Consider the following 26,236-nt stretch of genomic DNA (forward strand, 5'->3'; position numbering starts at 1 on the left):
GCCTGCTGGGGGCCAGACAGTCAGTGACAGGACAGCCCCACATGGGGCAGTGGCTAGCAGTGAAGGGGGCTTTTATCTGGGAGACTGCCCTTGATCAAGGACCTCAGGCTAAAACCCACTGGGAGCTCTAGGCTTGCAGGCTGTGGGGAGAAGTGGTGGAGGTGGGTGGCCACTAAATCCCAGAGTCATTAGGAGTTTTATCCCCTTCTCCTGAGGCTTTGTGGCCTCTCTGCATCCAAGGTCACAGCTCTGGGCATCATCTGCAGACTACAGGAAGGGTGACAACAGGTCTGATTGTCTCCTGGGGGACTTGCAAGTGCAGGATCAGCTGTGCTCAGGGCACTGTTTTGTAGACAAGACCCAGGTATGTACAAGAAGCAAATACCTGAGTAGCTAAAATAAAATATTTCTTTCACACTCTATGTTCTGAGTGATCTTTGCTATTCTTTAAGGAATTTTTAGAGTGGTTTATCATGGATAATTTGGACATACAAACAACCAATCAGTAGAAAACAACAAATATCCATGTCTTTGTAGAGTCGTGAGAAATCCTCCCAAATGACTGAGCCATTCTTCTGTCATTTGAAAACAGATCCCAACACTACCACGATAGTTTTCAGGTAAAAATCACTTCATACACAAACCTGATCACCTGTGTGTGATCCTAAGAACCCACATGGAGGTAGGAGATGACCAACTCTACAAAGTTGTCCTCTGACTCCACTCACAAGCCATGGTGTACACACACACACACACACACACACACACACACACACACACACACACACACACACTTTACACATACAAAAATATACATTCAAGTAAGAAGACAAATTTTAAACTCTGTTACTCCAACAGATAAGTGTAATTTTCTCACATAATCATAATTGCCACAGTGAAGCCTAAAATGAAGCCAAATCGATGGCTCAACTCCTTAGCAAGTAAAGGCAGCCTGATGACCCTCATTAAATGTACAGGTTGTAGGTGATGAGAGACAAGAACATACTTCTCAAACTTATCCTCTGACCTCCACATAGTGCTTTGGCACTGCATGTCCAAAAACATAGATGGGAACATGCACACACAACTCCATCAATCAATAAATGTATACAATTAAAAACAGATCAATAAAAACCAGCAATACTCCAGTTCACTGATATTTCAGCCTATGCTTATTGAACTTTCAATGTTAGATCTTTTCTTAAATATCAGGATATAATGGAAGTTCACACTCTGTAACCGATACACAATTCTTTATTAATACAAGCTTTATTGAGACATAATTCACATACTGTACAGTTTATACATTTACATTATGCAACTTTATTTTATTTTTTCCTCTTTTATTAAAATTTTTTTATTCATTCCACATACCAACAACAGATCGTCCCTCATCTCCCCTCCCACTCCCTCCTAGCGTTCCCCAACAGCCCACCCCACAGCCCCTCATCTGAAAAGGTATGATCTTCCATGGGGAGTCTGGTACATTCAACTGAGGCTGGTCCAAGCCTCTACTCTTGGATCAAGGCTGTGCAATTGTCCCACCATAGGCAATTGACTCCAAACAGCCAGTTCATGCACCAGGGATAGATCCTATTCCCACTGTCAGGGGCCCCTCAAACAGGCCAAACTACACAACTGCCTTGCCCATCCAGAGAGCTCAGTTCAGTCCCATACAGACCATGCACATCTGTCAGTCAAAAGTTCACAAGTTCCCACTAGCTTGGTTCACTTGTATCTGTAAGTTTCCCCATCATGGTCTTGATGCACTTTGCTCATAGAATCCCTCATCTCTTTCTTAGACTGGAATTCAGAGCTTGTCCTGGTGCTTGGCCATGGCTCTCTGCATCTGTTTCCATCAGTTACTGGATGAAGACTCTATGATGACAGAGTATTCACCAATCTAATCACCTGGGTAGGCCAGCTCAGGCACCCCCTCCACCACAGCTAGTAGTCTAAGCTGGTGTCATCCCTGTGGATTCCTGGGTATTTCCCTAGCAGAAGGTTTCTCCTATACCAGTTATGGCTCCCTCTATGAAGAAATCTCCTTCATTGCTCTCACACTCTGCCCATGTTCCAGATCAACGATTCCATTCCCCCATGCTCACACCCACCACCTCCTACACTCCATTGCTCCCTCTCACCCCCAGTTTACTCAAGAGATCTCATCTATTTCCCATTCTCAGGGCATTCCATGATCCCTTAGGGTCCTCCTTATCACCTACCTTCTCTGGAGCTGTGGATTGTAGCCTGGTTATCCTTTGCTTTACTTCTAATATCCACTTATGAGTGACTACATACCATGTTTGTCTTTTTGAGTCTGGGTTACCTCACTCAGGATGATATTTTCTTTTTCCATCCATTTGCCTGCAAATTTCATGATGTCTTTGGTGTTTTGCCACTGAGTAATACTCCATTATGTAAATGTGCCACATTTTCTTTATCCATTCTTTGGTTGAGGGGCATCTAGGTTATATCCAGGTTCTGGCTACTACAAATAATGCTGCTATGAACATACTTGAGCAAGTGTCCTTGTGGTATGATGGAGCATTCCTTGGGTATATGCCCAAGAGTGGTATAGCTGGTCTTGAGGTAGATTGATTCCCAATTGCCTGAGAAATTGCCATACTGGTTTCCAAAGTGGCTGTACAAGTTGGCACTCCCACCAACAATGGAGGAGTATTCCCCTTGCCCCAAATCCTCTCCAACATAAGCTGTCTTGAGTGTTTTTGATCTTAGCATTTCTGACAAGTGTAAGATAGTATCTCAGAGTTATTTATATTTGCATTTCCCTGATGATTAAGTATGTTGAGCAATTCCTTAAATTGCTTTCAATCATTTGAGATTCTTCTGTTGAGAATGATGTTCAGTTCTGTATCCCATTTTTTAATTGGATTGTTTGTTGTTTTGATGTCTAGTTACTTGAGTTCTTTATATATTTTGGAGATCAGCCCTCTATCAGATGTGGGATTGGTGAAGATCTTTTCCTTTTCTGTAGGCTGTCATTTCGTCTTATTGACCTGTCCTTTACCTTACAGAAGCTTCTCAGTTTCAGAAAGTCGCATTTATTAATTGCTGCTCTCAGTATCTGAGCTACTGGTGTTATATTTAGAAAGTGGCCTCCTGTGCCAATGCATTCAAGGCTACATCCCACTTTCTCTTCTGTCGGATTCAGAGTAACTGAATTTATATTGAGGTCTTTGATACACTTGGACTTAAGTTTTATGCATGCTGATAAATGCAGATCTATTTGCAATCTTCTACACATTGACATCCAGTTATGCCAGCACCATTTGTTGAAGAAGCTTTCTTTTTCTATTGTACAGTTTTGGCTTCTTTGTAGAAAACCAGGTGTTCATAGGTATGCAGATTAATGTCAGGGTATTCAATTAGATTCCATTGGTCCACATGTCAATTTTTATGCCAATACCAAGCTGTTTTTATTACTATGGCTCTATAGTAGAGCTTGAGGTCAGGGATGGTGATACCTCCAGAGGTGACTTTAATGTATAGGATTATTTTGACTAGACTGGGTTTTTTTTTTTTTTTTTTTTTGGTTTTTCGAGACAGGGTTTCTCTGTGTAGTTTTGCGCCTTTCCTGGAGCTCACTTGGTAGCCCAGGCTGGCCTCGAACTCACAGAGATCCACCTGGCTCTGCCTCCCGAGTGCTGGGATTAAAGGCGTGCGCCACCACTGCCCGGCTTAGACTGGGTTTTATGTTTTTCATATGAACTTGAGTATTGTTCTTTCAGGGTCTGTGAAGAATTGTGTTGGGATTTTGATGGGGATTTCACTGAATCTGTAGGTTGCTTTTTATAAGATTGTCATTTTTCTTATGTTGATTGTGCCTTTCCATGAGAATTGGAAAACTGTAGCTAGAGTTTTCCTGCCTTGCCCACAGTCAGGACAAATCTCTGTCACCCGCCAGTCCCACTGCTGCTCAGACCGGACCAAGTAAACACAGAGACTTATATTGCTTACAAACTGTATGGCCATGGCAGGCTTCTTGCTAACTATTCTTATAGCTTAAATTAATCCATTTCCATAAATCTATACCTTGCCACATGGCTCGTGGCTTACCAGCATCTTCACATGCTGATTGTTATGGTGGTGTCTGGCAGTGTCTCCTTCTGCCTTCCTGTTCTTTCTTTTCTCCTCTTTGTTACTCCCACCTATACTTCCTGTCTAGCCACTGGCCAATCAGTGTTTAATTTATTGAACAATCACAGTAATTTGACATACAGACCATCCCACAGCAGAGAACTTTCCATTTTCTGATATCTTCTTCAATTTCCATCTTCAAAGACTTAAAGTCTTATCATAGAGGTCTTTCACTTGCTTAGTTAGAGTTACTCCAACTCTAACTAAGTTGATATTTGATATTACTTGTGGCTATTGTAAAGGGTGATGTTTCTCTAATTTCTTTCTCAGCCCATTTATCATTTATATATAGAAGGGCTAATGATTTTTTTAATTCATTTAATTTAATTCATCTGGTATCCTACCACATTGCTGAAGGTGTTTATCAGCAGTAGGAGTGTCCTGGTAGAATTTTTGGGACACTTATGTATACTATCATATCATCTACAAATAGGGAAAGTTTGATTTCTTCCTTTTCAACTTGTATCCCCTTGATCTCCTTTTGTTGTCATATTGCTCTACCTAGAACTTCAAGTATTATATTGAATAGATATGAGGAGAGTGGAGAGCCTTGTCTTGTTCTAGATTTTAGTGGAATTGCTTTGAGTTGCTTTCCATTCAATTTGATATTGGCTTTTCCTTTGCTGTAAATTGCCTATATTATGTTCAGGTATGTTCCTTGTATTTCTGATTTCTCCAAGACCTTTATCATGGAGTGATGTTGGGTTTTATCAAAGGCTTTTTCAGCAACTGAGATGATCATGTGGGGTTTTTTCTTTCAGTTTGCTTATATGGTGTATTATACTGACAGATTTTTGTATGTTGAGCCCTCCATGGATCTCTGGGGTGAAGACTACTTGATTTTTTTCTTAGAAATCAGGAAATATTATGGAAATTCACACTGTGTAATTGGTGGATAATTTTTTATAAAAACCAACTTTATTGAGACACAATTCACACAGTATACAATTCATCCATTTATATTTACTTTACACAACTATCCAGGTGTGGGAATATATCTAAAATCCCAACACTCAGGACACTGAAGCAGCAGAATTGCTACAAGTTTGAAGTCAGCCTGGTTGATGTGGAAAAGCCAGCCACAAATAATAAATAAAAGATGACAATTTAGTGGTCATTAGCATATTCTGGAGTCTTACAACCATTACCAAGTGATTTTTTAATTAGGCATGGGGTGTAGTATGAGCACATGAGTGCAGGTGCACACAGAGACCAGGGTGTTGTATTTACTGAAGCTGGACTTACAGGTGGCTGTGAGCTGCCTGGCATGGGTTCTGGCAACCAAACTGAGGCCTCTGGAGGAGAAGTGAGTGCTCTGAACCACTGAGCCACCTCTACAGCCCCACCAAACAAACTTCAGACCATCACCCCAGAAAGAAACAGTGAACCCTTTAGTCTACACTCCTCACTTCCAATGTCCCCTCCACAAACCTCAAAAAAAACACTATGCTATTATATGTCTTTCTGGGTTTGCTTCTTCATAGATTGAAATATTAAAATATATTATTTTCTTTATCTAGCTTCCTTAACTCAGTATAAAATTCTTAGTATATAACCACATATTAAACAGTATTCTATTTCATTTATATGATTATTTCTTATTGCCAAATAACATCCTAGGGATGAATAAGTCATACCAAACATTCATAAACTTACAAATATTAGAGTGTTCCAACTTTTAGTGCCTAAATAATGCATCTCTGGATATTCATTTACATTCCTTGCAGACATGGTTTTATTTTTCTTGGGTATGTATCTATGAGTGAGATTGTTAAATCACATGGTAAGTCTGTGCAGGAACTGCAAGTGAAAGGTTCAATCCCCACTACTGATGATCCCAAAACAAAGAGGAGAGATCAACGATCAACCTGTTAATTCCTCAAACCCTCAGCAACACTTGAGATCATCATCACTTCATTACCCTTTTCACAATTTACATTTATATTTTGTTTGTATGCAAATAGGAGGTGCTTCTGTAAGCAAGCAGAGATAACACAAGTTAGTAATGTCACCTCTCTTCTCCCAACATCTGGATCTTCTGTATCAAAGCCAGGTTGCCAAGCTTAATGGTAAGTGCTTCTAACCATTGAGTCATTTGCCAGCTCCCCTTTCTAACTATCTCAATTGTGATAAATTTTAGCAATACATAGAGAGGGAATAGTAAATAACCATCTATATGGCCCTATTATCAAGTGATATTCATGAGTGTTTTGTTAAAAGTATCTCACTTTACTCTTGATAGGCCTTTTAAATAACTTTTGATCTACACAAAAACAGTGAGAGAAAATCACAAGGGTGGTCCTGGTGACTTCCCAAAGGAATAGGTCATAAAGATTTGTGGTGTGGATCTGGGGACACACCATCTCTGGAGCATCTCACTCTGCCTCTCCTGCTGTGCCTGGTGGCCTTGCCTGAGCCAGGCAGCAGTGTTCCTCTCTGGTTTCAGCAAGATGATGTAGCACTTGGGGATGAAGATGCCACCCAGAAGGCCAGCAGTGGAGGCCAGGATGGAGAAGATCTCTACAGCCACAGTGGACTTGCCCCGGGCACTGTGGTACAGGGGCAGGAAGGCTGTCCAGACACTGCAGAAGAGCAGCATGCTGAAGGTCAGGAACTTAGTCTCATTGAAGACATCTGGCAGGCCCCTGGCCAGAAAGGCCACAGAGAAGGTACCCACTGCCAGGAAACCCAAGTAGCCCAGCACACAGAAGAAGATGGTGCCAGAACCCTCCTGGCACTGGATGACAATGTGCTGGGGCTCAGAGACCATATCCCTGTCTGGGAATGGTGGGGAGGTGGCCAGCCAGACCCCACAAAGAACAACCTGCATGAAGGAAACAATGAGAACCACTGAGGTGGAAGCCCCAGGGCTCAGGCATACCCGGATCCTGTCCCCTGGCCTGGTGACCCTGAAGGCCAGGACCACTGTGAGAGTCTTGGCCAGAACAGAGGACACAGCCACCGTGAACACCACAGCAAAGGTGGTCTGACGGAGGAGGCACGTCAAGACACTGGGTTGCCCAAGGAACAGCAAAGCACACAGGGCACAGAGGCAAAGAGAGAGCAGGAGTAAATAGCTGAGACTTCTGTTGTTTGCCCTGACCACAGGGCTGTCTCTGTGCTTCAGGAACACTCCCAGAACCAGGACAGCCAGACCAGCCAGGAAGAGTGCCACCAAAGCCAGCATGAATCCCAGAGGTTCCTCAAAGGCTAGGAAGATCTCTGTCCTGGGCAAGCAACGGTCTCTCGTGTGGCTGGAGTACTGCTCCTTGGGGCACAGAAGACAGCTCTTCATGTCTATGGTGGACAGACAAACACCATTTCTTTTCTTTTTTTTTTAAGGTGTTTATTATTTTTTTTTAATTAAGAAATTTTCCATTCATCCTACATATCAGTCACAGATTCCCCTGTCCTCCCACCTCCTACGCCCAACCCCCTCCCCCACCCACTCCCTAAGACCACCACCTCCTAAGCAAGGTCTCCCAAGGGAAGTCAGCAGAGCCTGGCACATTCTGTTGAGGCAGGTCTAAGGCCCTCCTCCCTGTGCCAAAGCTGTGCAAAGTGACAGACATCATTTCTACAACACTATATGAACTGCACCAGCTCTGAAGCTCCCAAGCACTAACTGCTCTTCTAGCCTTTCCATCAAGTCATGTATTTATAAGTTATTTCTGGTGATGAGGCAGATGGCTGATATTAGAGGCAGAGATACAGAGGAAAAAAATCACAGTATCTGTTTTATGTGAGGAGTCTTGTTTCTGTCTTCAAACAGTGTCTCATGTAACTCAGGCTGGCCTTGAACTTGTTGAGTTACAGAGGATGACCTTGAACTCCTAAGCCTTCTTCCATTTCCGCTCCAGTGCTGTGATTAGAGGCGTGTACCACTATAACTAAATTGTGTGAGTTTGTGTATGTGCAGGTTTGTGTGTACACACATGTATGTAAGTGGATGCACATACTTGTCAAGACCAGATATTATCATCAGATATTATTGCTCAACCACTTCCCCTTCCTTATTTTTCTAATCAAACTTAGTTGTTTATTGTTTGTGTGTATGTTTGCATGGGCTCAGACATGCCAAGGTGTGCAAGTGGAGGTCAGTACAACTGTCAGGAATTTGGAGCTCACCTTCTTCCATGTGGGTCCCAGGTACTGAACTTACACTGTCAGGGTTGACAGTGAATACTTTAACTGATGAACCATTTCACCAGACTCTGAACCTTATTATTTTGTAATTCCTTATTTTATTTTACTTGTTGACTGTTTTGTCTATACCTATATAGGGAAATCATGTGCATGCCTGGTGCCTGCAGAACTCAGAATTTGCCATCATTTCCCCTGAAACTGGAGATACACTTGGTTGTGAGCCACCATGTGGGTGTTCCTACCTGTTGAGGCACCTCCTCAGCCCCCTTTTCACCTTAGGTTTTAAGACAGGATCTCTCACTGAACCTGGACATCACTGAGTTGACTATACTGGCAGACGAAAATCCCCACAGTCCATCCTGTCTCTGCCTCCTGAGTCTAAGATTAGAGGAATGTGCCACTACAACCTGTCTCTTCTGTGAGTTTTTAATGGTTCATTTCTTTCCAATAGTATCAGTAACTGGTCAAATTAAAAAGGTTTAGCACTGAGCTGAGCCCTAAAAATTCATTTCTTCAGGTCCTGTCTCTAAGCACCTCAAAATGGGACATACTTTGCCATAAGTAAACTGGAGCTGATGTAATAAAGTTTAAACGGTGTCCCCAGGTTAGAATTAGTCCCTAATTCCAACAGGGCTGCTATCCTGTTAAGAAGAGGGAATTGGGGCTGGGTGTGTCTGGAATGACTTCAATCTCAGTACTTGAGGGGCAGTGGGAGGTAGATTTCTATCAGTTTGGGGACAGACTGGTCAACATGAGGAGTGACAAGCCAGCCAGGGCTGTGGGTGAGACAGTGTCTCAAAATCAAACCACACACCAAAACCAAGAGGATACAACACACACACACACACACACACACACACACACACACACACACACACACACACACACACACATTCACACGATGAAATGAGAGCACACAGTAAGGGGATGACTGTGTCAGGGCAAGAGTGAGGCCACACAAAACACCAACCCTGATGATAACTTTGCTTTGCATTTCAAGCTTTCAGAATGGTGAAGAAATGAGTTCTGCAGCTCAAACTGTATGGGATGTGGTGGTCTCCTGCCATTCAACCTCTGGAATGAACCCCACTAATACAGAGGAGTAAAGAAATCACAAAAGAACATCTACCATGCAATTCCACTTACAAGAGGTTTAAAAAGCAAATGAAATTCATCAGTGTGAGCAAAAGCCAGGGCTCCATTACAGAACCAATAGAAGCTTGTGGAAGTAGACTATGCCTGTTTCTTGTTTGGGGACCAAAGATATGTAGTGTTTGCTAGAGGAGAAACCATTATGCAGTCCAATGACGGTTCATACTCTTATCTGTCTGGACAAAGCATTTAACTAAGAACAACTATAGGAGTAGAGTTCTCGCTGACGTTCCACAGGAAAGAAAAGTCTGTACAGTATCTCAGTAGATAGATGCGGTGGATTAACTGAAAATGACCCTCACAGGCTCATATATTTGAATGTTTGCTTGATAATTGTTGGATTTGGGGGGATGGATTTAGAGGTGTAGCTTTGTTGGATGAGGAGTGTCAGAGGGGGGTGGCCTTTGAAAGATAAAACTCCCCACGCCCACTCTCCACCTCTCTGCCTGCCTGCCTGCTGCCTGTGAATCATAATGTAATCTCTCAACTACTAATGAAGTGCCATGCCTGCATGCCTAATGCCAAGCTTCCAGCCATGATAGTTATGGGCTTGCACTTTAAAACTCTAAATAAGCCCCCAGTTAATTGCTTTTCTTTTAGAAGCTGCCTTGGTCATGGTGTCTCTTCATAGCCCTAGAACAGTAACAAAGACAATGGACAAATACAGGAGGCTCACAGTGCCCTCTTGACCCCTCCCCAGATTCCAGCTCCACATGCCCTTACCTCTTTGGTCTGCAAACTGTCCCTCAGGGCAGGGACGGCAATCAAAACAGCAGTAGGGGGCTCCCAGCCTGGGCACTTGGCTGAACCCTGGAAGGCAGCTTTCACTGCAGACAGAGCTGGGCACCTAGTAACAGTGAGCACAGTGTCACCAGGGACTCTCCAGGAATACAGATGCTTGACTCAGCCTGAGAACCAGAACAGAAGAGTTGCCTCACAGAACTCTAGATGAGATAGATGACTGTCAGAAAAACATGTCTATCCCATCAGATGCCAGACTGAAGAGGTACCTTTGAGTGTTATATAGGAATGACTACATCTGGCTTGCTTGACTAAGGGATTCGAAAACATGGCTAAACAGTTTGGTATGTTGTCTTTCCAGTCTCTCTGGGACTCCTATATCAACAATTAAAGGTATTGGGACCAAAGAGAAGGCTCAGTGGTTAAAAGTGCAGGCTGCTCTTCAAGAAGAGCAGGGTTAATTCCAAGCCCCCATATATCAATTCACACTGTAACTCCAGTTCTAGAGGATCCAGTGTCCTCTTATGACCTGAACAGACACCAGGCACACACAACAGTACACAAAAACAGATGCAGGGAAACATCCTTATATGCAAAAAAAATCTTTGAAAAAGATTTTAAGTATTGGCAGCCTTTACAAAAGTCCACAGCCCGGTCATGATTTCCTTGATGCTCCTGGCTTTCAATTTCTTTCTCTGAAGCTCTCCACAGACTTGGAGCTGCTTGATGCACTCCATGTCTAACTCAGAAGACATGATGGACTCTCTTACTTTTCTCCATCTCCCTCTGTGAAGCTGTTAAGACCTGCAGTTTGACTGCAGTGCTATTTTTCACTTACTCTAATAGTAAAGTATCATCCACCTTCAATAAGAGAAAAAAATTTAAGTACTGACTCCATCAACACACACACACACACACACACACACACACACACACACACACACACAACATTTTCACACCACACTTAATCATCCTCTCCTTTACCTCAGACCTGCCAAAGATGACTCAGTTTTTCTTAGCAGAGCTCAACCTCCAGGCAAGGATTATGAAGATGGAAGTGTGGCATGCTGACATCACTGCCACAACAGAAGACAGCAGAAAACCCTCCCATGATCAAGTCCATTGAAAGGCTCTTCAAAGAAGTCCTTGGAAGACATAGCATGTGTCTTCATGCTTGAACAATCTAACAAACGGAATCTCATTCTCATGTGGAAAGCCTTAAGGCCACCATGGACTGGAGATGCCACCAGAACAACGTTAGATAAAGTTGTAGAGGAGAGAACTCTATGTACACTGGTATTAGGCAGCTGAGGCATTTCTATGCCCCACACTCCACACATAGACATAACTATCTCAACACTGCTTCTAATTGTGATAGTAAATGTCAGGGCTTGACCTCAAATGTTTCCCAAAGTCTCCTGTGTGGACCCCTGGTTACCTGACAGTGGATATTTAAAGAATGATTGGATCTTGATGCCTGTGGTGGTTTGAATGTAATTGGGCCCCATAAACTCATAAGGAGTGGCACTATCAGGAGATGTGGCTTTTTGGAGTAGGGGTAGCCTTGTTGGAGGAAGTGTGTCATCATGGGGGAGGGGGGCCTTTAGGGTATTATATATGCTAGACCATGCCCAGTGACCCAGTTCACTTCCTGTTGCCAGTAGGTCAAGATGTAGGACTTTCAGCTACTTCTCCAGCACCATGTCTGCCTGCTGCACAAAGATGGTAATGGATTAAACCTCTGAAAATGTAAGCCACCCAAATTAAATGTTTTTCCTTTATAAGAGATGTCATGGTCATGGTGTCTCTTCACAACAAGATAAAGCCTAAGACAGAAATTGATTAATGGGACTGGGTTATTGAAGTGATAGGCCTGATCGTGTTATTGTTTGAATAAATATGGACCATGAGAAAGTCATTTAGAAAAGCAGTAGAAAGTTTTAAGTGGTGCTTACTGGGCCATTCTGGTAGGAGCATAGAGACCGAGGTGCAAAGTGCGATTAGATGAACAATGGGCATTGCTCAAGAAGTTTCAGAAGAGAAGAATACTAATGTGTGGCCTAGAGATTGTTCTTGTGATAATTAGTTGAAGAGTGTGTTTGCTTTTTGCTTTTGTCCAAAGAGCCTGCCTGAGGCTAAAGTGAAGTATGTTGGATTAATTTCATAGGCAAAAAAAAATTTCAATACAGCTGAATCTAGACTGTGTTGTGTGGTTGTTAGTGTTAACTCTAAGAAAGACTTATAATGAAAAGCAACAAACAGAGCAAGGAAAAATACAAAATGTAAAGTTTGAGGAGAAAAGGAACACCAGGACCTAGAATGGAGCTAAGACCTGTGTTCAAGCTGATAAACAGATTAAGAAATGGAATAAAGGGATTGGTGACCACAGTGCAAGATCCCTCTCAGCTAAATTTCCAACTTGTGAAAAGGAATTAGAGAAAAACTTAAAGTTGGGTATGTGGTGCACACCTTTAGTCCTAGAAATCAGAAGGCAGATGCAGGTGGATCTCTGACTTTGAGGCCAGCCTAGTCTACAGGTCCAGTTTCAGGACAGCCTAAGTTAAGCAGTGAAGGAAACCATCAAAAACAGAAAGCTGATAAAGATGTAATTGAATGAGAGGGCCATGTTCTAGTCCCAGTAAGCAACAGAACTTGGCAGTTTGGCTATGTGGTTCTGGCTCTTAGGCTAGAAGAAAAGGGTTATGGAAATTGCCTCTGAGACTATGGAAAGCTGCTGAGGCAAGACATGTGTCCTGGGAGTCCCTGAATGGAGGCCTAAAGAGGCCATTGCATGAAGCTTTGAAGATAAAGCCTGAATTGCCTTGAAGTCCCCAAGATTTTGGAAATGCCAGAGCCGTGGAACACCTGCTGTTGAGAGCTACTAACAGGGAGTGGAACCAGCAAAAGAATGAGAAGCGTGTTGCAGTTAACATAGATGAAAGGAGTTGGAGTTTGAGGAACATATTAACAACTGACATAAACATGCAGAGTTTAGAGTTTTCCCACCTGGTCATCTGTCCTGCTTTGGTCCACTATTTTCCCACTATGATACATTTTATACATTTGGAGCAATAATGTACATCCTGTGCCATTATATGTTGGAAGAGTGTGATCTGTTTTTTGACTTTGATTTTATAGGGGATTACAGTTAAGAGACTACATGAATCTCAGAAGAGACTCTGAACTTTGGACAATTAAACATTGTTTCAACTATGATAGACAGTGAGAACTTGGAAATTAGACTCAATGTACTTGCATTATGATAATTTTACAAGTAGTGAAATTTGGTGGTCTGAACATAATAGGCCTCCATAAGCTCATAGGAAGTAGCACTATTAGGAGATGTGGCTTTGTTGGAGTAGGTGTGGCCTTGTTGGAGGAAGTGTGACACTAGAGATGGACTTTAAGGTCTCATCTATGCTCAAGCCACACCCAGTGACCCAGTTCACTTCCTGTTGCCTACAGGTCAAGACATAGGACTCTTGGCTCCTTCTCCAGCACCAGTTCTGCATGAATGCCACCATGTCCCATAGGATGATAATGGACCAAATAAACCTGGGAAAATGTAAGCCACCTCATTAAATGCTTTTACTTAATGAGAGATACAATGGTCATGATGTCTCCTCACAGCAATAGAAACCCTAAGCAAGACAATGCCTCTGACATAATCAATGGATTAATTCCTCAGTGGATTAATAAACTGACTAATTATTCTACACATTGGAGATAGAACATGGGATCTAGTTGGGGGTAATGGGAAACCGGGGCTATGCACTAGTAAGATGTAACTTGTTTACCTATCTAATCTATCTGGCTCTCTACCTTCCCTACCTGTGCCCCATGAACTGAGCAACCACTTCCACCACACGTGCCTGCTGCCATACATGACATACTGCCTCAAGCACACATACACACAAAGAAGTGGATACATCTGAACTTGGAGCTCTCAAACCAGGAGACAATTAAAACTTTTCCTCACTTCAAACTGTGTCTCAGGTATTTGTCTTAGTGGGTGAAAAAATATTAACACAACAAGTACACTGAGTGTCTGTTGAGCCCATGTCCCAGATGGACCATGGGAAGATCTTAAATTAATGTGTCACTGTCTTCCTCTTCTCAGAGCAGGTCCTAAACACAGACACTAAAAATACTTCCAAAGGAGCACCAGCTGCAGATACTCATTCTATTTTGTATGTCTTTTATGTTCTCCCCAACCTTATTTTTATATGTGTATATGGTGTAAATATTTGTATGTGCACTTGTACATCCAGGTGGGTTCATGTTCTTAAATGACAAGTATGTGTGGAAGACCAAGGTTAAAGTCGGGATTCATCCTTAACTTCTTTTCCACTATGTTCATTAAGGCAGAGGCTCAAAGTAAAACCCAGACTTCACTGATATGGCTCGTCTTACTAGCAAGTTTGCTTTATGCATCTCCTTGTCTCCACCTTCCAAGACTGAAATTACAGGTGAGCCACACTGCCCACTCATTGTGTACAGTGTTCTGGAGATCCAAAGTCTGGTTCTTGTACCTGCATACAAATACTTTAACCACTGAGCCATCTCCCAATACCAGCTTTTATATTTTCATTTTTGTTTGTGAATCAAGATCATCCAGAGAAAGATCCCTTAGTAGGTGAACAGCATAGCCAGCTATCCCTGAGTGGCACAATCTACGGCTACATCTACTTCATCTACTTCAAAAATGGAGATGAGGAGTCCTGGACTTGGATTTTCCCTGTGATTTTAACAGACTCAGACAAGAGTCATCTCTGCATTCAGGCAACTCACATGAAGATCCTCCATCAAATGGAACTTCATTTTGTTCCCCAAAGAGACTTGAGGGTCTATCATGCCTACATGGACCAAGTGAAATACACCCTCAGGGGTCTTCTGCCCTTGGAGAATGTCAAATTTTGTCACCAAATCTCCATTAGCATCAAATATAATTTCATTTCCATCAGGAGTCTTGAAGTGTACCTTCCTGAGGGCTTGAAGCAGCTGAAAACAGAAGGGAAACATTGTACACTAGCTAGGGCAGGTCTGGAGTCTTGACGAAAATAGCACATACCATTCACCTGTGCAATGATACAGAGTCACTTCAACCATGGACTGGTCCCATTGGGCATGGGGAAGATCAAGGACCTGTGATATTTTCAAGGACTCACAAATATGTTTTAGCTTTAATAAAGTAATAATACATAATATTTTAATCAAGATAATTTTTAAACCTAGTATGGGGTGTGTGTGTGTGTGTGTGTGTGTGTGTGTGTGTGTGTAGCTCACTCATATTGTGTAATCCAGAGAACAACTCTCAGGAATGTTCTCTCCTGCTGCCATGGGGGACTCAGAATCCAACTTATGCTTGGAGACAAGTGCCTTTACCCAATGAGCCACCTCAACAGCCTTAAAATACAACCCAAAAATATGACAATGTGGTTTCTGCTCCAGGGTCTCTTTTGGCTGTGCACTACTGTCCTCAGTCTTCCCATCACAGTCAGTAGACTCCAAATCCTAGCAGGACTTCCACAGACTGGCCCCAGATCACCTAGACCACCCATTCACTCCAAACAGTCTCCCATCATGCATTATTCCCACCCATGATGCTCTTCTTTGCCTCCATTCTAGGGTCTTGACACATGCTAACCCTCCCATCTGCAATGCAACACTTCTAGCCATGGTGAGACTTCTCATCCTCTTGTCTGGAAATCACATATTTCCATACAAAGACAACTTTTCCTGCCTTTCAATTCCCTTCACCACTTCCTCACTCAACTTACTTTATATCTTCATCATAGAGTATACACAGACATTTCAACACTCACATATTTTAATTTTGTGGCAGAATCTTGCTTTGTAGTCCAAGTTGGCCTCAATATCCTGTGTGCTAGGAGGACAGACATGGGCCTCCAAGCCTGGCTTCCTGTAAATTTTAGTCTATCACCCACAGCCAAAATGCCAACAACTATCACTCTCCTTCTGGTTTACAACCATATAGATCTTCACCAGGCACATAGAGGAAATTCAGGTTATCTGAGTTTCGGTAATGAAACCATACCCCCTCCTTGGCTACGATTCTCACTGTTTATCTCATCAGTGAGCAAAATGTCTTCCAGGGGTCCTCTTACACATCATGACCTTCGCTAACCTGAGTGCCTTGGAAGAGATAAATAGATATAGATTGATAGGTAGATAGATGGATGGAAGGATGGATGGATGGATGGATGGATGGATGGATGGATGGATGGATGATGAATGGATAGACAGACAGACTTCAGACAAATTAAAAGACAGATAAAGACTCAGGGCAAAATAGCCAAAATATGTTGATAAATGTATGAAATTATCAATATTCCTAAAATAGAAAAATAAATAAGGGCTTAGGAGATAGCTCCATGATTAAATCAAGTCATAAATGCTTGAGAATCAGCCTTCAAATCTACAGAATGCACGTAAATGTCAGGTAGATGTGGCAGCCAGTCTCTACTTACATCCTCAGAAGGTGGAGACAGGAGATGCCCAGAACAAGGTGGCTAGCAAGATTCGACACATCAACAAGTTCTGAGTTTGAGTGAAAGACTCTGCCCCAAAGCAAGATAGAAGAGGATTGAAAAATGATTCCTCATCATCCTAGACCTTCCCACATATTGTACACGAATGTGCTCCCCATCACATGTGTCTCCATGCTCACACACATGTTCCTACATACATGTACCATATATCAAAAAATAAAAAATAAATAAATGGCATTGGATATCTGTTAAAAATTCTAATTTTGCAGCATGCCTATGCTAAAAGTCATCCGCTGTTTACCAAAGCTTAAATTTGTGACACTAAACAATGTTTATGTTATTGTTATGTGAAATATTAATTTTACTAGGCATCCTGTATTTGCAAAGTTAGGCAAGCCACAGGGACAGGACTCATCTGTCACACATAGCATGGAATCCTTTTCCATTGTTCATTCTAAGATGCCTCCCAGTTGCAAGTAGGAGGTATCCTTGCTGAAGCGTGCAGTCAGCTTCATCTCTATACCCTAGTTGAAACGAATGTCCTCTTCCCCAAACATACCTGAATCACCCACTCCACACATGTCTATCTCACCTGCCAGGACTGGAAGTCCTGAGAGTCTGTAACTTTCCCATCCTGGTGCCCATGGGTTATCATGTCTTGCAGGGCATGAGCAATGCTGTAGACAGCTGTGTAAGCAGCATCAATTTTACTCACTTCTGCAAAAGGGTACTGCTTGTTTTTCAGACTCTCATTCACTGAGCAAAACTGGATAGCATCTGTCATTGTGCTGCTCTGGTGGGGCCATGTACAATCAAAGGTGAACTCCCAGAACTTCTTTATAAACATGTCTTCTGGGGTCTGGCTGGGTCGCAGGTTAGCAAGGAACTCAGGGAAGCCAATTGCCCTGCTGCTGTGATACAGAAGGCCAAATGTGCTGTGTAATACCTGGGAAATGCCTGGAACGGTGATGGTGAGCACCATGTGAAGAATGTTCTTGCTGACCCAGACCTGGCCTGAGACAGGGACATCCAGTAAGCCATACAGGATGAGCTCGAAATTAGAACTGCTTAGGAAAACCAGAACAACCCTGGCTGTGGATTTTTGCATCTTCTGGACAATCTCCTCAATCTTCTCCAGGGACTTGTGGGAAGGAACATGGAGGGTGTACTCAATGCACACACGAGCTGTGCTCAGCTCCTGAATGGCCAGAGAGCTGGCCTGCTGCCCAAAGTCATCATCATGGGCCAGAATGATCACCCAAGACCACTGAAAGTGAATTATCAGCTGGGTCACTGCAAGGCAGGATGTGAGGTCACTAGTCACGGTTCGCAGGAAAGATGGGAACTGGATCTTGTCACTGAGGCTGGGTAGTGAGGATGAGTAACTGACCTGTCAAGGAAGAGCAAGGTGATAGCAAAATGGATGAGATCTGGAATTAAGCATGGGCTGATTGTCTGGTTTAAATGGGGGAAGGAAGAGGATGGACACATGCTTCTGCAGTTAAGAGCCCTTATTGTTCTTGGAGAATACCCAAGTTCATTTCCTAGCACCCATATCAGAGGGCTCACATTGTCCTGTAACTCAGCTCCAGGAAATCTGATACCCTCTTCTGGCTTCCTCCTGCATCTGTAGCACAGACTCACACAGACATATACATACACATGAATGTGTATTAAATTTTAAAACATAAATAATTTTCAGGGAAGGACTTGTGCATCCTGATTTGAGAATTGTGCTGGTTCTATAAGCAGCTGTGTGACCCTCACTGGCTGATCATCCCTGACACAGCCCTGTGGCTTCTGGAATGAAGCCCAGAACCATAGCTTTACCTCCTCTGCTCTCAGCATCTGTCTTTCACCTGCCCCCTAATATTTCATTCTTGCACCTCAGCTTGGATTGGTCTGACTCTCTGGTTTGCAACCAACTGTTATATTCTTCTTTTGTAATTTCGTGTGTGTGTGTGTGTGTGTGTGTGTGTGTGTGTGTGTGTGTGTGTGTGTGTGGTGTAGTGTGTGATGAGATAGTACATGTATAGAGGTCAGAAGACAAATTGTGGCAACTGGGTCTCTTCTTCCTCCATGTCGATCACAGAGGCCAAATCTCACGTCATCATGCTTGGCTAGCAGCTTTACCCCATCAGTCACTGATATGAAACAATCAGTTCATGGTAGGAACCAACCTGCAAGAATATAATCGGCTCATGTCAGACCAACATAGTGAGATTTTCCAGTTTTCAGACAAATAGGAGTCTGATTTGACATGTTGTCAAGGAAGAAATGATACCATGTTCTCAAAAGAAAGAGTTCTTGGAGATGTGACAAGTGGGGAACCTGTGTCTGTGTATGTTTTAAGGGGCACAGAATGTGGCTGCTCAGCCTCAGGGTGTGAATGCAAAACTTTCTCCTGCCACTAAAAGATCTGTAAAAGTTTTATTGTCTTAACACTGAAGCCCTAGTATCTTGTTGGTTCATATGGAGGGATAAGGCTGACTCAATCTCATGCAGGTGGTCCTACCAGGCTCTCCAATAAAATAGAAGATATCCAGTTCAGTTTGATTACAAACAATGATCATTTTTATAAACATATACAATTACACACACATTTTTAACTAATGACAAATTATAGTTTAATGGAAATGTTGAGAATAAGTTTGACTATAAATAATTCATTGTTTCATTGATATTCAAATATTTACTCTTTTCCATGCATGAATGTTTTCATTGTATGTATGATTGTGCACCACATGTGTGTCTGGTGCCCTTCGAGGACAGATGGAGTCCCATTGCTCTAAATGGAGCTACACATGACTGTGAGTCACCATGTAGGTACTGGGAATTGAATTTGGATCCACTAGAAGAGCAGCCAGTGATTATTCTTAACCTCTGAAAAATCTCTACAGTTCCTGAAATTCAAATTAAACTAAATCTTATCGGGCAGCCCAACAAGTTCAAAAACTAGAAGTTCTTAAGGTATGTTCAATACATCAAGTTTCTGCTCTGGTCATGCTATTTCACAGCACTTAGGAATCACAAAAAAAGGAACAAGAGTTCCAGGCTGCCTGGATTACATGGAGAATTGTTGTCTCAACACACACACACACACACACACACACACACACACACACACACATACACACACACACAACACCAATGACATAAATTAAGCTTTCTGTTGTGTATGTCATCAGACCCAGAGTAAGAAATGAGGTTTCTAATCATTAAAATATCCCTAAATGAGATGGGATGGAGGCATGCCTCAGTGGTTAAAAGCACTGTCTGCAAAATCATAAGGATAGGAGTTCAGATCCCAGTACCCACATAACAAGTTGGGCATCCCTTTAATGGCTGTAACCTCAGCTCCAAAAAGGGTGCACATAGGAGGCTAGATGGAACTTACTTGCTTCCACCCTAGCCAAGGAAACATGGGCCCTAGGTTAATGGAGAGATTCTACCTCAAAGTGATAGGTAGAGATTGATGAAGTAGGCCACCAGATGGCCTCTAACAGCCTCCACACCTATGCAGAGCTTCATACACTTGCACACAAACACACACACACACACACACACACACACACACACACAGATGCATGCATGCACATAGATGGAGAGAGAGAGAAAGAGCGACACACAGAGAGAGACAGAGACAGAGAGAGACAGAGAGAGAGAGAGGGGAGCATACACTCATGGAAACACATACACATACATTGATTACACCATAATTTCAAAAAAAATAATTCTGCTCTACAGCGGGGCATGGTGAAACATACCTGTAATGTAACATTTGGGAGGCTGAGGCATGAGAATGTAAATGCAATTTCATGGCCAGCCTGTTCTACGTAGTTAGTTCTAAGCCACCTAGGTCTTTAGGGTAAGACTCTGTGTCTCAAGAAACAAAATTACAAACTTTACAGAAACCTCAAGTTCAGAAGCACTTTAGTGAGAATCTACACAAAAGTGGTGATAGATAAGTCCTTGAATACAGTTCTGTGGATTACACCATTCAGTTTCAAGGGACAGGGGAAAGCCCATCTTACAAAAAAAATTAACAAATGTGAGACATTCAAAGAGACTGGAATTTACTCAAATTTAGAGACTTCATAGCGAAAAGCAAATGGAATTAAATCAGAATCTTCATACAATACTTATGTTAATGTAAAGCATGAATATAGATATACATTTGTGTATGTATATATACATGTGTGTATGTGTGTATATTTATACACATAGCGTGTGTGTGTGTGTGTGTGTGTGTGTGTGTGTGTGTGTGTGTGTGTGTTGAGAAGGGGTCTCAACTAGCCTCAATCTCAGTATATAGCTAAGGATAACATGGCACACTGGATCCTCCTGTTTCCACCTTCCGACTGCTATATTACAGGAACACTACAGTTTAGAACCTGGGCCTTGTGTGTGCTAGGCAAGTGCTCTAGCAACAGAGCCACATCCCAGCCCCTGAAGTGACTATTATGGTTTGAATCTGAGATGTTACCAGAAGATTCACATGTTGGGGACATAGTTCTCAGCCAATGGGCTGTGGTAAGTGACTGGATCCTGAGGGCTCTGACCTGATCAATGGTTAGTCCTTTAATGGAGTCATAGTGGTGGCATTTTATAGACCCCATGGAAAGTAGGTGTGTGGATCCAGATCTCTGGGGCTGTGTCCAGGTGGATGTCTGTGTCTCCCACACCCTATGTCTCTGCTTCCTGACCACTGGGGTGTCCGTCCCACTACACACTTCTGCCATGAAGCTCTGGATTACCACAGGCCCAGAAACAATGGCATCAGACCACAAAAGTGTGAAACTTCAGAAACTAAGCCAGAATAAATCTTTCCTCTGTTAAGCTGTTTCTCTCAGGTATGTCTGTCTCAGCAAGGAAAAGCTAATTAACATTTTAGTGGTTGATTAAATAGTTCAACAGAATTGCCATTTGACCCAGCAATTTTATCTACATTCCTATGAAATCCAAAATTATATGGACAGAAAAAGTCCTATACTCAAACATTCATAGAAACAGCACACATGAGGGTCCCAAAGAGGAACCAGCTCTAGTAGTGATTGCTCATTGGTCTGAGAGAAATACCTGACAAGAAGCAATTTTAATGAAAAAGGGTAGCCTTAGGCTCAGGAATTTAAAAAGTACAAGCCATGTGACAGTGTACACATATCAGCAGATGGCTCCGTGGAGGGAGATATGGACCTGGGAATCCTCATTCTTCATGGTGCAGGAAGCAAAGGGAAGTGGGACCATATATTAAACCCTAAGGCCCATCCATGTGCACTGGCCATGTTCCTCAAGGTTGCATAACCTTCTAATACAGGCCCACAGCTGGGGGTGAGGGCTAAGTCTTCAAACACATGAGCTTATTTCATAATCAAAGGTATATGAACTGATAAGTGGATAAGCAAAACATGGTCTTTGCATACAAGCGACTATAATTATTCATAAGGAACGAAATGCTGGCTCATGCTATGACATGGATGAACCTTGGAGACATGCTCAGTGGAAGAGGCCAGGCCAGATAGCTTCCAAGACTGTGATTTAGTCATCTGAAAGGACCAAAAATGTCAAATCCACAGAGACAGAAAGGAGAGGAGGTTGTCTCTGGGCAGGAATGATGGGATGTGGTACCAATGGGCTTGAAGGGGTTAGCCTCTTACAGGAAGATAAAAACATTCTTAAATCAATTGTGGTAATCACGCTAAGATAAAAGTCATTGAATTCTTCACCTTAAATGGAGAAATTATTCTCAACTCACCTCTTAAACCTATGAACTGAAGAGATGATTGTCATATATGGCCAACCTTGAGGGAACATCCAGAGGGTAGATGGGAGCAAGTGGCATGAGCCCAATTGCCTAGGCTCTAGTACCTACAACCAGGAGAGCTTACTCTTAAGTTGTGCTTTTGGCTTTCTTGGTTGGTTTGTTTTCTCTGTGGACTGGGAAGATGTCTCTGCAGGTAAAGGTGTTTGACACCAAGCCTAGAAACCTGAGTTTAATCCCCAGAACCAACATATTAGAAGAAAGGAACTGACTCTTAAAAGTTGTCCTCTGACATAAAGATGAGCAGAATGGTACTGATGTTGGGTACACACACACACACACACACACACACACACACACACACACACACACAATATTAATAATAATAACAATAATGATAAAATCTATAGAGATGGTACAGTAGGTAACAGTACGTACCACTCTTTCAGAGGATATAGGTTCAATTCTAAGAATTCTCATGGCAGCTAAAAACCATCTGAAACTCCGGTTCTAGGAAATCCAATGCCCTCTTCAGATTTCTATGGGCTCTAGGCACACATGTAATACATATGTATACATAAAACCAAAACACACATACATAAAAAAAATAAGTAAATCGTTTAGCTCTATAGCCCACTTCTTAGAGCTCCAGGAGTCCAATTGGCGAGAAAGAGGAGAGAAAAATAGCTAAACTAGTAGAAACACATGAACTATGACCCAACAGCTGAGGAGCCCCCAACTGGATCAGGCCCTCTGGATAACTGAAACAGTTGATTAGCTTGAACTATTTGGGAGGCCCCCAGGCAGTGGGACCAGGACCTGTACTTAGTGCATGAGCTGGCTGTTTGGAACCTGGGGCCTATGCAGGGAAACTTTGCTCAGCCTGGGAGGAGGTGACTGGACCTGCTGAACTGAATCTACCAAGTTGAGCTGAATCCCCAGGGGAGACCCTGCCCTGGAGGAGATGGGAATGGGGGATGGTCTGGGGGGAAGGTCAGGGAGGTGGGAGTAGGGAGGACGGGGGAATCCATGGCTGATATATAAAATTAAATCAAATTATAAATTAAAAAATAAATAAATAAATAAATAATAAGTAAGCCATTAAAGAATTTTTTAAAAAGGTTGTCAATGTTTCCTCATCAATGAGAGGGATGATAGTTCTCTCCAACATTTCTACCCTTGTAGGAGAACCATGTTGGGTATGAAGAATATTTGCAGGGAGACTGGCTCCACAGTAGAGCTGCTCACTACTGTGACCATCACCATCGTTTTCACTATCATCATTAAGGGACTGCACTGCATTCAGGAAGGAAGAAGGCTTGAGAAACTCACCTGGGGAAAGTTGTACAGACCCAGAAGTCTGGCCATGGAGACAGACAGGGATGACCGCGTGTCCCCAACCAATGCAGCCTGAGGAGAGCCATGCTGGCATGTGTAGTTGGGGATGGGCTCCTCCTGCCCCGTGAGAAAGCTCATTGTCTCATGGAGGGCTCCATGCACTGTGTCCCCAGAGTTTCGAATAGAGAAGCCCAGTGTCACATTGGGCAGCAAGTAAGCACTCCTATTAATCTCCTCAATGGCAAAGACGAAACTCTGGGCCACCCGGTAGCCCCAGTTGGAAACCCTGAGGGAAAGAGAAGCCCACATTCATCATTCATGATGGGGTAAATGGAACAAGAATAAACACAGTGACTCAAGGGATACATGAAAAACCTACATCTTCACAAATACTTGTACACAGATGTGCAGAGAAACACAGTTTAGAACGCACAAAGGGAACAGAGGGAATATAGAGACAGTAATCAGAGGGGCAGTTTCAGAAGACAGGAGGGATAAGTGAAGATATATTAAATAATCTGGTGTGGTAGAACACTTGTTAATCCCAGCATTCAAACGTGAGTTCTTGAATAGCTAGAGAAATCTTGTCTGGAAAAAACAAAAAAAGAAAAAGAAAATAAAAAAAAATCAATGGCCAATGAAACAAAAAGCCATGAATGTGGGTCAGGGACCTGTATAGAGGAGGAAGGAAGGGCAAGTGTGAAAGGAAGGTAAGAAAGGGGGCTTGAGAATTAAACAAAATGCATATTATAAACATAGGAAAGCAACAAAAAATGCAATAAAATTTTCAAACATATACATACAAGGAACACTAAACTAACTCAACAGGTCACATTGATGTATTGATATATTTGTTTGCATATTTATGCAACAAAATAATTAAAGAATAAAAGGCCATGAACTGACACATGGGACATGTTGAAAGGAGAAGAGGGGGTTATATATGTGCATACACAAATATGCGGCTGTTCAGACAAAAAGACTCTGTTTAACCCTGGCTAGCCTGGACATCACAGAGATCCACCTACCTCTGAATCTTGAGTGCTGGGATTAAAGAAAATGCCGCCACATCCAGCTGATGTTGGTGTATTTTTTCTAAATGTTAATGTTGAGAGTAGATTTTTTTGTTTTGATGCAGAGTCTCCACACCACCCAGTCTGACCTCACACTCACTATTTAGCCAAAAATGACCCCAATCATCTTCTGTATATGTGTATGCATGCATGTACAAGACAGAAGACCTCTAGCATTGTGTTCAAGCATGGTGTGTGTGTGTGTGTGTGTGTGTGTGTGTGTGTGTGTGTGTGCACGTGTGTGTGTGTGTGTGTGTGTGTGTGTGTGTGTGTGTGTGTATGTGTGTCAGAGTTAGTATGTGTGTGCATGGGTATATCACCAAGGGGGGTAAGGGCTGATGGGATGTCAGGATATCTTTCACAATTGCTTCTCCACCTTTAAAAAACATTATTCTGTGTGCATGTGTGTATATGATGTGTCAACAGACCAAAACATGCAACAACATATGGAGGTCAGGAAACACCTTTTGAGTCAATTCTTTCCTTCCTCATTTATGTGGGTTTCAGAGAGGGCTTAGGTCATCTATGAAGCTTGCATGCCAAGCACTTTACCCCATAAGGCATCTCAAGGGCCCCTCTTCACCTTATTTTGTGAGACAGGTTATATCACTGAACCTGGACCTCATCCATTCAGTAAGACTGGCCAGCTAGTGACCTTTGAAATCTGCCTGTCTCACTGTTCCTAACCAGGGTTACAGATTCTCAACATGCTGGGATCACCATGTGAAAACATGGGTGCTAGTAATTCAATCTCAGGTCTTCAGGCTTGCACAGCAGACAAGTCAACAACACAGAAATTTCCCCAGAACCTAAGAGCTTCACTTACAGATTCTCTTGTCTCCAATTCCCAGGTTGGATTTTAAATATTCACATCACCAAAACATAAGTATGCAATGTGGTGGGTGTGTTGGTGAGTTAATGAAATATTCTATATTGTAAATGCTCATTAAATACATCTTTGCACCCAAAAGACACATATAATTACTATGCATTTTCTTAAAAAACAACATGGGATCCAGGTATAGTGGCACACATTTGTGACTCCAGAAATCAGCTTATGGAGGAAGGAAGATAGTGAGTTCTAGGCTAACATCATCTACGCAGTAAGACCTTCTCTCAAAAAACCTCAAGGATAAGCCATTGTGGCCACTGTGTTGTTCCCCACCTGTAATCCTGAGTGTCAGGGCTAGTATGAACTGCACAAGGAGTTCCAGACTAGTCAGAGAACAAAGTAGGATACTGTCTCAAAAAAAAGTAAAATAAATGATGATAAATGTGAAAAATCAGTAGTGAAAATTTTTTGCATATGTAGCTGATTATAAAATGATGGTAGACAGAGCCTGCCAGCACCA

The 26,236-nt window shown here is 42.5% G+C and overlaps 1 protein-coding gene across 2 annotated transcripts in view; it reads right to left on the reverse strand.

Moving 5' to 3' along the window:
* Positions 1 to 3,545: 3,545 nt before the first annotated feature.
* The window catches only part of LOC143273054 (vomeronasal type-2 receptor 26-like), a 29,841-nt gene continuing 7,150 nt past the window's right edge, over positions 3,546 to 26,236 (reverse strand). The window contains exons 2-6 of one of the 2 annotated variants that reach the window (XM_076571072.1): positions 23,806 to 24,097; positions 17,305 to 18,102; positions 14,992 to 15,201; positions 10,183 to 10,306; positions 3,546 to 7,458 (exon numbers count right to left, since the gene is read on the reverse strand). In XM_076571072.1, the coding sequence (XP_076427187.1) occupies positions 6,449 to 7,458; positions 10,183 to 10,306; positions 14,992 to 15,201; positions 17,305 to 18,102; positions 23,806 to 24,097 (2,434 nt within the window). In that variant the 3' untranslated portion in view covers positions 3,546 to 6,448. Of the gene's footprint in view, positions 7,459 to 10,182; positions 10,307 to 14,961; positions 15,202 to 17,304; positions 18,103 to 23,805; positions 24,098 to 26,236 lie in introns of both variants that reach the window. The other variant, XM_076571068.1, reaches the window with a different exon arrangement.

Source organism: Peromyscus maniculatus, chromosome 1 (genome assembly GCF_049852395.1).
Source record: "Peromyscus maniculatus bairdii isolate BWxNUB_F1_BW_parent chromosome 1, HU_Pman_BW_mat_3.1, whole genome shotgun sequence".
Taxonomy (NCBI): domain Eukaryota; kingdom Metazoa; phylum Chordata; class Mammalia; order Rodentia; family Cricetidae; genus Peromyscus; species Peromyscus maniculatus.